The sequence below is a fragment of the Crassostrea angulata genome, chromosome 5, assembly GCF_025612915.1.
Source record: "Crassostrea angulata isolate pt1a10 chromosome 5, ASM2561291v2, whole genome shotgun sequence".
NCBI classification, from domain to species: Eukaryota; Metazoa; Mollusca; class Bivalvia; order Ostreida; family Ostreidae; genus Magallana; species Magallana angulata.
In genome coordinates, this window is record NC_069115.1 from 39,952,763 (window position 1) to 39,966,059 (window position 13,297).

Consider the following 13,297-nt stretch of genomic DNA (forward strand, 5'->3'; position numbering starts at 1 on the left):
GGAAAAAAAATTGGGCACGGTATACCAAAAATTCAAAACAAAAACATCAAATGGCAGAATTTTAAGAAAAAGTAAAAATAGCTATCAAAGACATTTTCTTTCAATTTAAAAAACTTTTATATCGCACAAATGCACATTAGAAAACATGCTAAGGTTTCGATGCTTTTTTCCAATTAATTTACACTTTAAATTTGATAGAGATGAAAGATTATCATTTTGCCCAAAAGACTATTCATTAAAAAAAAAACCTCAAGAAATCATGTATTCTTTTTATAAACATGAAAAATTAGAGTACCGGGCATTGTTTAAGTAAATTTTCTAACACTTCTGACAGAACATATTCTTAATTCAGAATCTTTGTTTTTTTTATGTTTTGAATGAATTTAAAGGCATTAATTTCTTTTTAGGTTGAAAGAAATGGATTTTGAATTTGAAACTGAAAGCCCAATTGCAATGAATGTTTTTATCGGCAAACAAGGATCGAATATTAACCTATTACTTGAAGAACTTCGCAAGGTAGGTTGAAGAAGACGCATCAGGCAAAAAAAAATTATTTTATAGTTATCAGGCATTGCTGCTTCAGGTTTAAATTCCTCCACATTTATAACTTTATTGTCATACTAAAATTAGAAGGGGAATAGCTCAATTTTAAGTTAAGATTTGGAAGTGAGTTATTCCCTTTGTAAATTATCCATTGTATTACACCTTCCTGCTACTTTCTGTTTATGCCCTGCATATTGGATATTGTTTTGCTACTGTCCGTCTGTTTGTTGATAGGTTGGTCCACCTATAATTTCCGTTCATTTTCTTCGCAGAGGTTGCACAGTCATATTGAAATGAAATTTGGTATACAAATTTATCATAATAATTTCAAATTGAAGTATGATTTTGGGTATGATCGAGCAATTTTGGACAGAGTTATGCCCCTTGGACTGAAAAAATTCCAATTATTTGCAGTTTCCGTTCATTTTCTTTGCAGAGGTTGCACATATTAAAATGGAATTTGATATACAGATTTATCATAATAATCATAATGTCTAAGTCAAGTTCAATTTTGGGTATGGTCATGAAATTTTTGCCCATTTGACTTTAAAAAATTCCTATTATCGGTATTTGCAGTTTCTGTTCATTTTTTAATGAATCTTTCCAAGGGGAGGGGGCATAAGTGTTTCACAAACATATCTTGTTGATTTTAAATGTTTGACCAAGAACCTGCGATCCCATTAAAGCCATTTTTGGACATAAAAAAAATGCTCTTGTCACTTATTCATGCTGGTTATCTCAGCAAAACCCATGGGGCAAAGAAATGTAACACCTGAATAAATACCCAATTTTCCTGTGTTCAGTCACCCTTTTGTGCAGTTTGAAGATGACTGCTTTGCAGAAAGTCAAGATTTTAAAATATCTGCGTCAGAAACATTACATTGCTAATGTAAAATTTTCAGTGCCAAAAAAAATTGTTATAGATTTTCCCCTGAATTACCAAGACTAAGGTTAAAAGTCTTTGTACGTAATATACATCCAAACTACGATTTTTTCACAAAATTTCAGGCCCAAAGTGGGGGATGTGTATAATACACAATTGCATAATTATTTTATTTAGGCAAATTGCGGTAAGTTGAAATAAAATCGAATTCAAAATTACACTACAGTTACTGTGTGTTGTGTACTCATATTAGCATTAACAATTATACTGGAGCAATTGTTATTTAAAGAATGTGAAATAGATAGTTAAAAAGAAAGAAAGAATAAAATCCACCCACCTGCCCCATTTTTTTTATCGCAAAACAGAATAAGAATCTTAAAACTAATTTTTTGTGGCCTAACATTCTGTTGCCTTTATTGTTCTTTCAGTTGGATTCTTCAATAGCATTCAAGAGATTTTCAAATAAAATTGTGAGATTACTGTATCCAGACAGTATGAATGCTGACAAACTGAAAGAGGCTGAATCCTTGGTAAGTTGTATAATTTAATATTGTTTGCTGATCATAGATATGGCAGATATTTTTTTAGTGAAATAGAGGGTAGAGTGTCACTGTTCAGTCAGTCAGATACTGTTAACATGTAAGCCCCCATATCTACAAATTTTACAAGCCCTTCAACTGTACCTAGTACTATTTTCTTTATTAAGGTTCGGGAAAGAATGGTGGAGATCGAAGAATATCTGGAAACTCGTCAAGCCCCGCAGAGGGAGAAGGGAAAGAAGTAAGTTGTTTTATTCTTCATCATTAAATCACTTGTTCCATAGTCAAGATACAAAGCAAGGCATATCTGACTGCCAATCCATCGCATGAAACAAAAAATTCTCTCGTCAGTGTATCAAATTAGACATGATTTTGACAACCCTAACCCTAACCCTTGTTAATTTCAGGACCTTTACACAACAAATTGTCATTTCACAATCCACCATCATTAAATATCACATATATTTCATTGCCTTATAGAAAAGGGGAACAACTAAACTTTAAATTTTAGTTATAATAAAAATTGAGTTTAATTTAATTTTTTACAGGATTATGCTTGAAATGTATCATCTTTGCACATTTTTTACATTTTTTAAAAACTTCTGCCCACGGGATTTCTTTTTCTGTTTTACAGCTGAAAGTTATTGCTAAAAGACATCAAATGGTCAAATAAAAAAAAAATTTACCTCCTGGTTTGATCTAGGGGTCTTGTCAAAGTTGTGTTTTGTATGCCAAACTTTCCAGATTTGTCAGATAATGACTATTTTTTATTTGACATAGGCGGAAATTGTGATCGCTATAGTATTATCAAAACATTCAGACATATTCCAGTAATAAATAAATACATAACTTACATCACATATTAAGGGTCTTAAATATAAAATAATTATGTGGTTACTATCTTGAAATACATATATCAAGTTTAATTTAGGCAGAGTAAGAAAACGTAAAAGAGGGCTAGGCTTGCTAAACCCATTTCACATTTTTGACCGAGTCCAAATATAGCTTATACTTCAAGACATTTATTTTTTATTCTACAATGTAATATCAATTTTGTGCCTCAAAAGAGCTATTTTTGACAAATTTCACTGAATATCTGCAGTTGAAATCACAATGCCATAGCGTCAACCAAGCAAAAAAGATAACGTCACAATACAAATAAAACGCTGCGCGAAGGCGTGCGTACTCGAACTGTACTCAGCCTTATTAAGTTGATTTTGCAACACTCTCATAATGTTTGTTAAATAAATAAAAAGTTTCTTTTGTTTGGAAGGCAAATTTCCTTTGAAGCTGCTAGTAATGAATTATGGCATATGCTGATAGGCAAGAATGAAAGCAGCATAAATGCAATCGTTGAAAAGGTGAAGAAGGTAAGGAAATTATTACTGTAAATTTCTGAATAAACGCAAGGAATTAATATCTGCATAAAATCAGGAAAAGCACCCTTTGCAGATTTTTAAAAAAATTATTTATTTTTTCTGGGGTTTGTGAACCATGCAATATTACACCAAAAATTTAGTGCTTGCTATATTTTATATTCTCACGATCTGACACAAAATGGCGGCATCAAGAAATTAAGTACTCACATAAGATTCACATTCATTAACAAATGATCAACTTCACAAAACAAATCTGTATGTTTCTTTCAGATTGATCCATCTTTGAGGTGTGAATTGAAAAAGCCACGTATTTTTCTGATATCAGATGGGAGTGTTGCTGAAGACAAATTTGAGGAAGCTGCATCAATTGTAAGCTTCTTTTTGGTCATGCATTTTAAAGAGAGTTTGTAAGACAAAAAAAAATCAGATATGCTGTTAGTCCAATGTTAATGAAATGCTGTATATCATTTATATCACAATGCCAATATTGTTGCCATTTTTAATTTGGTGTGAAGCATCTCTATGGCAAGAGGAATCAATATTGAGAAATCCATGGCTCTACCACCGAGGGGTGCCAAAGGCGGGGCCAAATATACAAAAAAAGCCAAACTTTCATAAATCTTCTTCACATCTTCTTAAGGGTGAAACTGAATTTTGTAAATATTTAAAAGAACAGTGATTAACGAAACAGTACCGTTTAAACAGGGAAATATTTTGTGCTGAATTTTCATGGCTCATGAAACACTAAATTAATAAAGCATTTTTTCACTAATCACTATAATGCAAGTATGATTTGTTATTACATGTACTATTTATTTGTTGGTTTTCATGATGGAGGAATATAAAACTCATTTACTCAAATCACTTCTACACCGTCTAGTTTGTTTGTATCTTGTGAAGTGTTTATGATGCATATGCATATTTTTTTTTGGGTTCAAAATACCTCTTATTGTGTTTTTCTTCCCAAGATTAATGCAGCTTTGGAAGGAAAACAGAAGTATTTGGACTTGTTTGTGAATGATGTCAAAGGCAAAGAAAGGTATATAAATTCAGATCTTGCTCATGTTGCATTTACAGGTACATTATGTAAATGTGTATCTGGTATATTAACACATGTCAGATTAAAAAGTTCACAACATACATGACCTTGAATCTTTAATTGTTTATTCATCAATTTGTGTTCATCAAATATTATTGTGAATGGTAAGGACTTAGGAGTCCCTCTGTTTTAATTGTTAATCATATATTATAACAACTGTGGATATAACTGTAATCCCTCTTACTATATGTAGTGCATGATACTGTTTAAAGGGTTATTTTCATCCCATGTTATGTTGGCCCTTTACACTTGCAAACAGTTTCGACCCATCTTGAATTTGCCTAGATTTTGATTTGTTAAAAGAGATATTATTTCCTGCAGTGGAACTCGCCCAGTCTTAAATTTGCCCGCTGACAATGAAGGTGAAAGGGGCAAAAATGGAACGGGGGGAATATTTCCCTGTATACAGTATATATATTGTACAGTGTATATTCATTTAGAGAATCACTGTGCATGCCATTTGTTACATGAAATAATTGTATTAATTTTGTAAAAAGAAAAAAAATACTTTGAGTGGCATATAAATTTTGTTTCACTTGGATTGATGTTCTTAAATTATAACAACTGCCTTTTGTTTTAGATCCTGCATGTTTGAATGCACCATCAGCATATTCTTAAATCTTTACTTCTATGTTTCTTTCAAATATTTAGTGGCAAACACAAGATATTTAAACCTGCAACTGATAGATCATGGCGTATGCTAATTGGCAGGGAGGGCCAAAATTTTTATCGAATTATTCAAAATCTGGAAATGGTGAGTCCTGTAAGAAAGGAGTTGTACTGTTCGAATTTGATGAAGGAAAAAAAGAAAATCAGAAGTACCTCAGTGAAATGAATTGTTAAGGATTTTTTATTTTTCAGATTGATTCGTCCCTAAATTTGCAAATTATCAGATCGGATATTTCTATATATAACGGCATCATTCTGTGGTCAAAAGAAAATGTTGATGAAGAAAAATTTAAGAAGGCCGTATCAGTAGTGAGTATTTTTTATGGGGTTAAGTTTTAGTTTAGAGCCCTGCTAGGGTACGTCACTTGATGTTGTGTGGTATGTCCTGAGACAAGGCACTTTATTTCTGATGTTGCTTATAACACGCAGACAAGGCACTTTATTTCCTATGTTGCTTATAACGCGACATCTGATTGGTTAACAAGCTGGATGTAAATTTCTGTACCACCTGCTGAAGCCGGATGTAAATAAAATGTGAAGTCACAATGCACGTCTTATTTACATCTTTGGTCAAAATAATATGTTTACATTTGTAAATATGTTTCCTTATATGAACCTATAGAATAGTGAAAAGTTTCAATTCTGTATGAAAGTTTTCATGACGACACAATGATCCAATGATCATAGCACGCGCATATCACTTGATGCTTGGATTATTGTGAGCATAAAATTTCGGTAATTTTAACAGTTCTGGACGATTTGTCTTTTTCAAATGTAAATATAAGTAATAAACAGCAATGTTACAAAGTTCACCGGGATATGAACTTGGTTGGTACGTGATCAAATCTAGTGAGAAGCCCTTTGGGCTTCACAAGATTTAATCACGTGACCAACCAACTTCATATCCCTGTGAACATTTAACATACCTGTTCGTTACTAACTTATATTTACGTTTTATGCAGTAAAATGAAAAAATAATTTGTCAAAATTTGTATTTCTTAATATTCTAGCTATTGGTATGATAAATGATTTTCATCACAATTTCAAGTAATGTTAATTTTGAGTTGTTTGCTTCAAACTTATTACACTGGTAAAAACAATAAAATTTTAAAATTGTATAACATAGGAAATAAATGAGTTATTCAAGTCTAACCAAGGCTTTGGCCTCAGGTGAATGGAATACATATAGGGTAAATCCCCGTACACTCTTGATTGGACCTGGATAACTAATATTATCTGCTTTGTCTTAGTCTCCCCAACTGTGACAGATAATGATGTCATGTGTAGAAACTCTTACAGACTGATATTGAAGTCAATGCACTGAATCAGAACTATACTGAGAAACAATGTCAAATAGGAAACACAGCCAATTGTAATGTGTTTACTGTAAACTGTAGATTTCCAATTAAACGCGAGTAATTAATATCAAATGACATGTAAAATTGTGAGAAGCACATCCTGCTGAATTTAAAATCTCACTTTGATCGGATGGATATAAACTAAAATAAACTATGATGAAATTTTGGCGTTTGCGAATTTATATGTTTGCGATTTGAAATAAAATGTTCAAATCCCAGATTTATAGATCTACTCGTGTAAAATAAGGAATCTACAGTAATTCATTGTGATATCATCAACAATACTTACTGTGAATGAATGTATGTGTGCTAATACTTTGGGTATGTACATGTAAATTGGTACTAAGAAGTGAGTACATTAATACTCTCCCTTGTTGCCAACACAAGATAACACAACATTACAGTAAACCAACTTTTAATAAAAGCGATGACATTATTTCACAAATTACTGGAGATAAACTTCATCACAGCAACAGAGACAATTTAGGACTAGCTACCGGTAGTTTGCGTCAAGTAATATTCGCGTTGAAGAGGCTCTTGTGAACCTCGCAAAATTTTCCCGCACACAAATAATAGTCGATTTGCAGTATCTTCTTGTACAGGAAACAAGACTTTGTCTTTAATATTTTCTCAATTTGAAACTGATTTCTAATGAAATTTTGGAGATGATAACAAACATGTTTTGTGTTTCAGGTAAAAGGGGAAATTGCGAAGATAGAAAAATCAATTACAGGAAATACAGACAGAGAAGGGTACCTGTACAATTTCTTTTTATGAATCCCCCCCTGTTATTTTTTTTGTCACATGTTGTTTTAAATTTTGGTAGACTATTAAAATTATTGTTAAGTTGAAACAGAGAATGTGCTTATTAAGAATTCACAAAGTCAGTTTCATTCTCTTACTTTAAACTCATTAACTCAAAAGATATACTGTGAAATCATTAAAATTTGTGGTGGCTCAATTTTCTTGGAATTCATGGGTAGCCCTCTCCCACGAATTTAAATCCCCGACCTAAACAATTTTAGAAAGAGTTATCTTCATTACTGAAACAGTAGGCTACGGATCTATGAAATTACATCCCCTCGAATGAGCAAAAAAGTAATAATTCATTAAAATTGGCCCCCACGAATTTAAATGATTCCACAGTAATGAATTATGTTTAAAATGTATCTTAATTGTTTTCCTCTGGCATTTGCTGTTATCCTGTTTTACTTTGTATTTAATTTTAAATTTGAGGTTATGTGTTATAATTATATAAAATTAATATATAAAATTTGATATTTTTAAAAACCTTTTTTGTAGCTTTAAGAAAAAGACTTTTACATTCGAAACTCGGGGCCCTCAGGCAATGAGTCATTTTGTTGGTTCTAGGGGTTCAAACATAAAAGCTGTTCTTCAAGAACTACATTTGGTAAGTTGGAATAAATGTGGTGACAGGTTCTTCTCTCCCATAATTTCATATTATCAACTAATCAATGCTTTTTGGGGTATTTCAGTTGAATTCCAACATGACGATTGAGCAAAAAGGAGACAGTTCCTTTCAGTTACTTTACCCAGAAGATATGGAAGAGAATGATTTAGGAGAGGCTACCCACATAGTGAGTATGAATAAGTAATCAGACTGATTTTCTTCCTGAGATTTGTTAGAATTGACAAGACTTTCCATGCAGTTACAAACGGAACTATTTCATTGTTTACATACTGTGTACTGAAGATTTCTTATTTAATGCAAGTACTAGCTTTATTACGCAATCCAGCTGTTTTGTATCAAATTGCGAATGAGGAGCTTTAATCCTAATATCTTATAGTTCTCACTTCTCAGAAATAAAAGTGAGATTTTAAATTCAGTGAGGGTTCTCGCAGTTTTAACCTTACATTTAATTAGAAGCCTACAGTAATTTCAAAACAATAAATGTATTTGAAGCTTGGTTTGATCAACATAAAGATGGCTCTTTTTTATTAGAGTCCTGCCTTGCACCACTGCCCTTTATTGATCAGTCTGTTCATCCAATCATTTGACCCTTTATCTGACCTCACTTGTCCAAAGTACATTTTCTTCTCTCCCCTTGAGCCACTCAGACCCATATACTTCACCCACAGAGCTCAATATGTAAAGGGGATAGCAGTGATCTTGAACAAGATTCATGATCAAGCAATGACTTTAAACCAAGTTTCTAAGTCAAAGGTTAAGGGTATAAAGGAGTCTTATGTCCAGGCCAATTATTTTTTTCTCTCTGCCCAATTTGGTTCATACTTCATCCAAACAATGCCTATGTAAAACAGGTGTGCAGTGACCTTGAACATTCTTTTAAGGTCAAAGGTCAAAACACAGCATTGAAAAATCCTTCTCTGGACAACATAATCTCTTTTTCAACCCCTTGCTGACTTATTCTTCACATAGAAATGATTGTAGGTAAAGGATGTGCAGTGAACTTGAACCAAGTTTCTATTTCAAAGGTCAAGGTCAGAGCAGATCTTGGAAATTGAATTTTTTATCATAATTTCTCGTCTCTTTCCCCAATTTTGATTAGACTATATCAAAACACTGCCTGTTGCTGCGGGCTGTGCAGCAACTTTCCATTTGCAGACCAAAAATTCGTAAGAGAGCTGTACACAATGTCTCATTGTATAAATTCACTGAATTTCAGATAAACACCTTTTATGTTTGTGTATTATAGATTGACAAAGAAGTTAACAGGATCAAGGAATTCTTTGATATCTTCACAACAGATATAAAGGACAAGCAAAGGTATGCATCGGTCTTTGCTGCATGTACAGATTTTTTGTGCAGATGTTACAGTGTGCATATATATAACAACAAATCCTAGAAGGTTCTTATTAAAACATGGAGAGACAAAATATTTTAGAAATTTCTGCTTTCAAAAAGGGATAACCATTTTAATGTGTTTATTGAAAAACAATATGTTAGATCTTGGTTTTTTACAGCTTTTCTGTAGGATTAAAAGATTACCGTAATTGAAAAATTGTTGAACGTTGTTGTTATATGTAAAATATAACTTAAATGTACTACCTGTTTATTTAAGTTAATACACATGACTAATTTGTTCAAACTATGGATGCCATTTCCTCCTTTGAAAATCTTAATTGTTGTGTACAAACTCGCAAAGACAATGTTACTTTGTAGTGAAAATTCATAAGCATACATGTTTGTTGATGTATACAATGTAAAAGCAATTGAAAGTTCTATTGGTATTTTTAAAAGGAAATGTACATTGTTTACAGTAGACTTGCAGATTCATGAAAAAATAGATTTGTATACCTTGATTTGATTCAGTTATGTGTTTATGTTTTTTTTTTCAAAAGTGGAAAAAACAGATTTTTCAAATTTACGACTGACAGTAAAGAAGCCTGGAACAGACTGATTGGAAAAGAAGGCTACTACTTCAAAAAAATCATCAGACACATAAAAATGGTGAGCTGCCGCTGTGTGCATACAGATGCACGGGCGTTGATTTAATTGAATAGCAAATAAGAACGGAGAGAATAACTCAGTGCATGTATTTCAGATTTGAAGATCCGAAAATTTTCAAATCTTAAAATAAAAAATGAAATCTTGCATAAACTTTGAACTTAAGGAGGCCGATTTGGGTTTTTTTTGCGGAAAAACTACAATAGCATAACTCTTCATTTTTTAACCATATGTAATTTAAACCAACTCCAGTTTATTTGCGAAGGTTCATGAAAATCAACCGTCTGGTTCTTTTTAGGGACGATCTCAAAATAGAGGTACATTTACTATAGGAATATATAGGAAACTGCATTTTCTGCACATCAAAGCAGTTTTAAAAAAATACTACAATAGCTTTTTTTCTCAAATTGTTAAATATGATTAGTAATAGCTTTTCCTACCTTAAATGTAAAAAACACAAAATTCTACCGTCTGGTTTTTAGTGGGGGCCATCTCAAAATATTAAAATGCACCAAATTTTGCTATATATTTGGATCATCACTAATGATGATTGGTAATATGGATTCATTCCAAAAATGAGGAAATGTCCACGAGGATAGCATCATTTTGTATATAAAATTTCAACAGCGTACAATTTTTACTTTTTCTTTTATGTTATTTCTTATAACGTACTCCTACAAAGCTTCATTTTATCATAACGTCATAAAAGCGCAATGGCAATGCTCCCCTACCTCACAACGTAAAAATCGTGTTAAAAATAAAAATTTCCTTTAACAATCTAAATATTTTTATCTGTATTTTGTTTATTGTGTTCAATTTTATAAATGATATCAAAAAAAATTCATAAGAAGTATAAATCAACTGTATTATATTAGAATGCGCAAAAACATGCGCAATGCAAACTGAAGTTGGCCTCCTTAAAGAAGAAAAAAAGTGTTAAAAGAGATATAATAAGCAAGGAAAAACCATAAGTTTTCGGGCCAAATTTATTTAGACAAATTAAATGCAGAAACATAATTAAAGATTTTTCTTTATTCTTCCTATTAAGGTCAGACGACACATTTCCTCGAGAATTTTTTTGCATCTCCTCGTAATAAAGAGTTCCAATAAAAAATATTAATTTTATAATTATTTTAAAAATGATTAAAATTTAATTGAATGTGGTTGTGTGTCTAGATGGCTGAGTGGTTCGAACCGTGACAGCTCACTGCCAGAAGTGTAAAGGTTCTAGAGGTCGTGAGTTCAGAGCCCCACCCGGCCGAGATAGAGTTCTAGTATAGTGAATTTTACTGTGCTGTACATGTATTTATTTTTATATCAGCAATTCAAGTGTATTTTCAAGAAGATTATATAGGAAATTGCATACTCTAGTATTTTGCAGAAATGTCTGATAAAGTACCCTAATTTTTTGCAAGAAAGCTTGTCAAAATAGTAGTAAACCATCTACAAATTCCTGGAAAAAGTTATATAAAATTGAGGAACGTGACGTCTGACCTTAAAGCTTTAGTTTAAAAAGTACAAAGTTAGTAAAATGAGTGTGTTTTATTCAGGTTAATCCCGCCCTGGATCTGCATATTGTCAGTCCTGATCCATCCACAGAACAAAGTGTTATTCTGTGGACGAAAGAGAATGTTGACGATGAACAATTTGAAAGAGCTGCATCAATGGTAAGTTGTAATGCATGTAAATTGGTCTGCTATTAAAAAGAACAAAGACTCTCAAAGTTAACCAAGATGGTTTTCTATTTGCTCTAGGGTCTAAAAACCATCCATAAGTGTTACTTTAATTGACAGGTTAAATCTTCAAACTATTGACACCATTAAGAAGCTGTCATATTTACTCACTCTTGTTCCATTATTATCAGAACTATGATAATTTAGGAAAAGGACCCTTCCATTTTTTTAAAGCTATATAAGATCTGTATCTTTCTATTTATTGACTTTGACAACATTGACCTCTGCCTTCATACTGTATATTTATGAAGGTCCCTTACTTACCGGCAAGAGTTATGGGATACTGTCAATGTATTGCATTTGGCTGTGTTTTTCTATATTTAGCCTTTTTGGAGGAATATGGCCTCTGCTAAATCAAGTATATTGCCAGTTGTCAAACATATATATATGAATAAAAAGGTACCTACAGAAATGCACTAAATCAGATTCATGCTAACCTAATATAAAAAAAAAAAAAACTTACCATTTTCGGCCAAATATTGTGAATGCTAGATACAAAATGTTTGCCATATTATCTTCTACTGTTGAGTTGATTAAATAAACATGTGCGTTTAATCTTTCAGATTGATGAGGTTTTAGAGAGGGTTGAGATGAGTGTGAAAGGATCAAGACCAGAGCAGCCAAGGTAGGATATCTTTTGAATTGTAGCAGTCATCCTGCATATACCGGTAGTCATTGTCCAACAGTGTGTGTCTTGTATTGTATAGTTTTCTTATAACATATCCCTTCAGAGTTATCTCCCTTGTCCACCATCTTGTTGGTCAATTAGCCAGGCCAAGAACTCTAGTTCTATAAGCAGCAAATATCAATTGTGTAGGGTAGATGTGTACAGGAGAAAACCCAAACAATATTACAATTGAAAATTAAAGCAGGCTTCAAACTTATGATATATATCTACTTGCATGGAAACAGCGTTTTCTACATCATAATGCCCAGAATGACAATTTTAGTTGAAATTGGTCGAATAATAATAATCAAAGTAGTTTGACCCTCAACAAGTCTGATGACAGGATGTACATGTAAGTCCTGCTAGAGTTGCTTAACTGAAAACTATCTTTTGTGAACACTAGGTGTTAATACATCTCCAGTAACTAGTTTCCCTTTAGCAACAAGGGTCCCCTAAAATGAAACCTCGTTGAATTCTCTCCCCTGTCACAATCTTGTAGCAGGATGTCATATTTTTAAAAGATAAGATGCCTCAATATTCAACAGGAACATGTATTATTGGTTTATTTTTTACCTTTAACATGTAAGTATTTATCTAATAGCATAGACATAGGATGAATTATTGGCAAAAGAAGTCCATTTTAAATGCCCTGCTTCAAATGCCTTGCGGTAAAGAAGCAGTATAAAGGCTTCTTAATACATTCAATAAATTTCTGTTAAATTTACATTTAAGATGATGTATACATGAATTAAATGTACTATTTCCGTTTCAATCCACTTGATAATCTATTTATATTCATGATTTTAAAGACAGTTTTATCTTTTTCTTGTAGAATGAGTGACTTCAAAACCATGACATTTGAATTTGAAAATCCAAGAGAAAGAGTCATACGTTTTTTCATTGGTGCAAATGGTGTGAATATTAATAAAGTTAAGGACGAGTTACGCATGGTAAGTGTTTTTTTTTGGGGGGGGGGGGGGGGCACCAAAAAATTTAA

General features: G+C 32.3%; 1 protein-coding gene across 1 annotated transcript in view; it reads left to right on the forward strand.

Moving 5' to 3' along the window:
* The window catches only part of LOC128184276 (uncharacterized), a 43,878-nt gene that overhangs the window by 11,987 nt on the left and 18,594 nt on the right, over positions 1–13,297 (forward strand). Inside the window, exons 15-30 of the mRNA XM_052853703.1 lie at positions 408–516; positions 1,855–1,956; positions 2,133–2,206; positions 3,239–3,335; positions 3,615–3,713; positions 4,313–4,383; positions 5,095–5,197; positions 5,305–5,421; positions 7,164–7,222; positions 7,773–7,881; positions 7,967–8,068; positions 9,149–9,219; positions 9,795–9,903; positions 11,451–11,567; positions 12,197–12,258; positions 13,133–13,250. Of these exons, the coding sequence (XP_052709663.1) occupies positions 408–516; positions 1,855–1,956; positions 2,133–2,206; positions 3,239–3,335; positions 3,615–3,713; positions 4,313–4,383; positions 5,095–5,197; positions 5,305–5,421; positions 7,164–7,222; positions 7,773–7,881; positions 7,967–8,068; positions 9,149–9,219; positions 9,795–9,903; positions 11,451–11,567; positions 12,197–12,258; positions 13,133–13,250 (1,519 nt within the window). The remainder of the gene's footprint in view (positions 1–407; positions 517–1,854; positions 1,957–2,132; positions 2,207–3,238; positions 3,336–3,614; positions 3,714–4,312; positions 4,384–5,094; positions 5,198–5,304; positions 5,422–7,163; positions 7,223–7,772; positions 7,882–7,966; positions 8,069–9,148; positions 9,220–9,794; positions 9,904–11,450; positions 11,568–12,196; positions 12,259–13,132; positions 13,251–13,297) is intronic.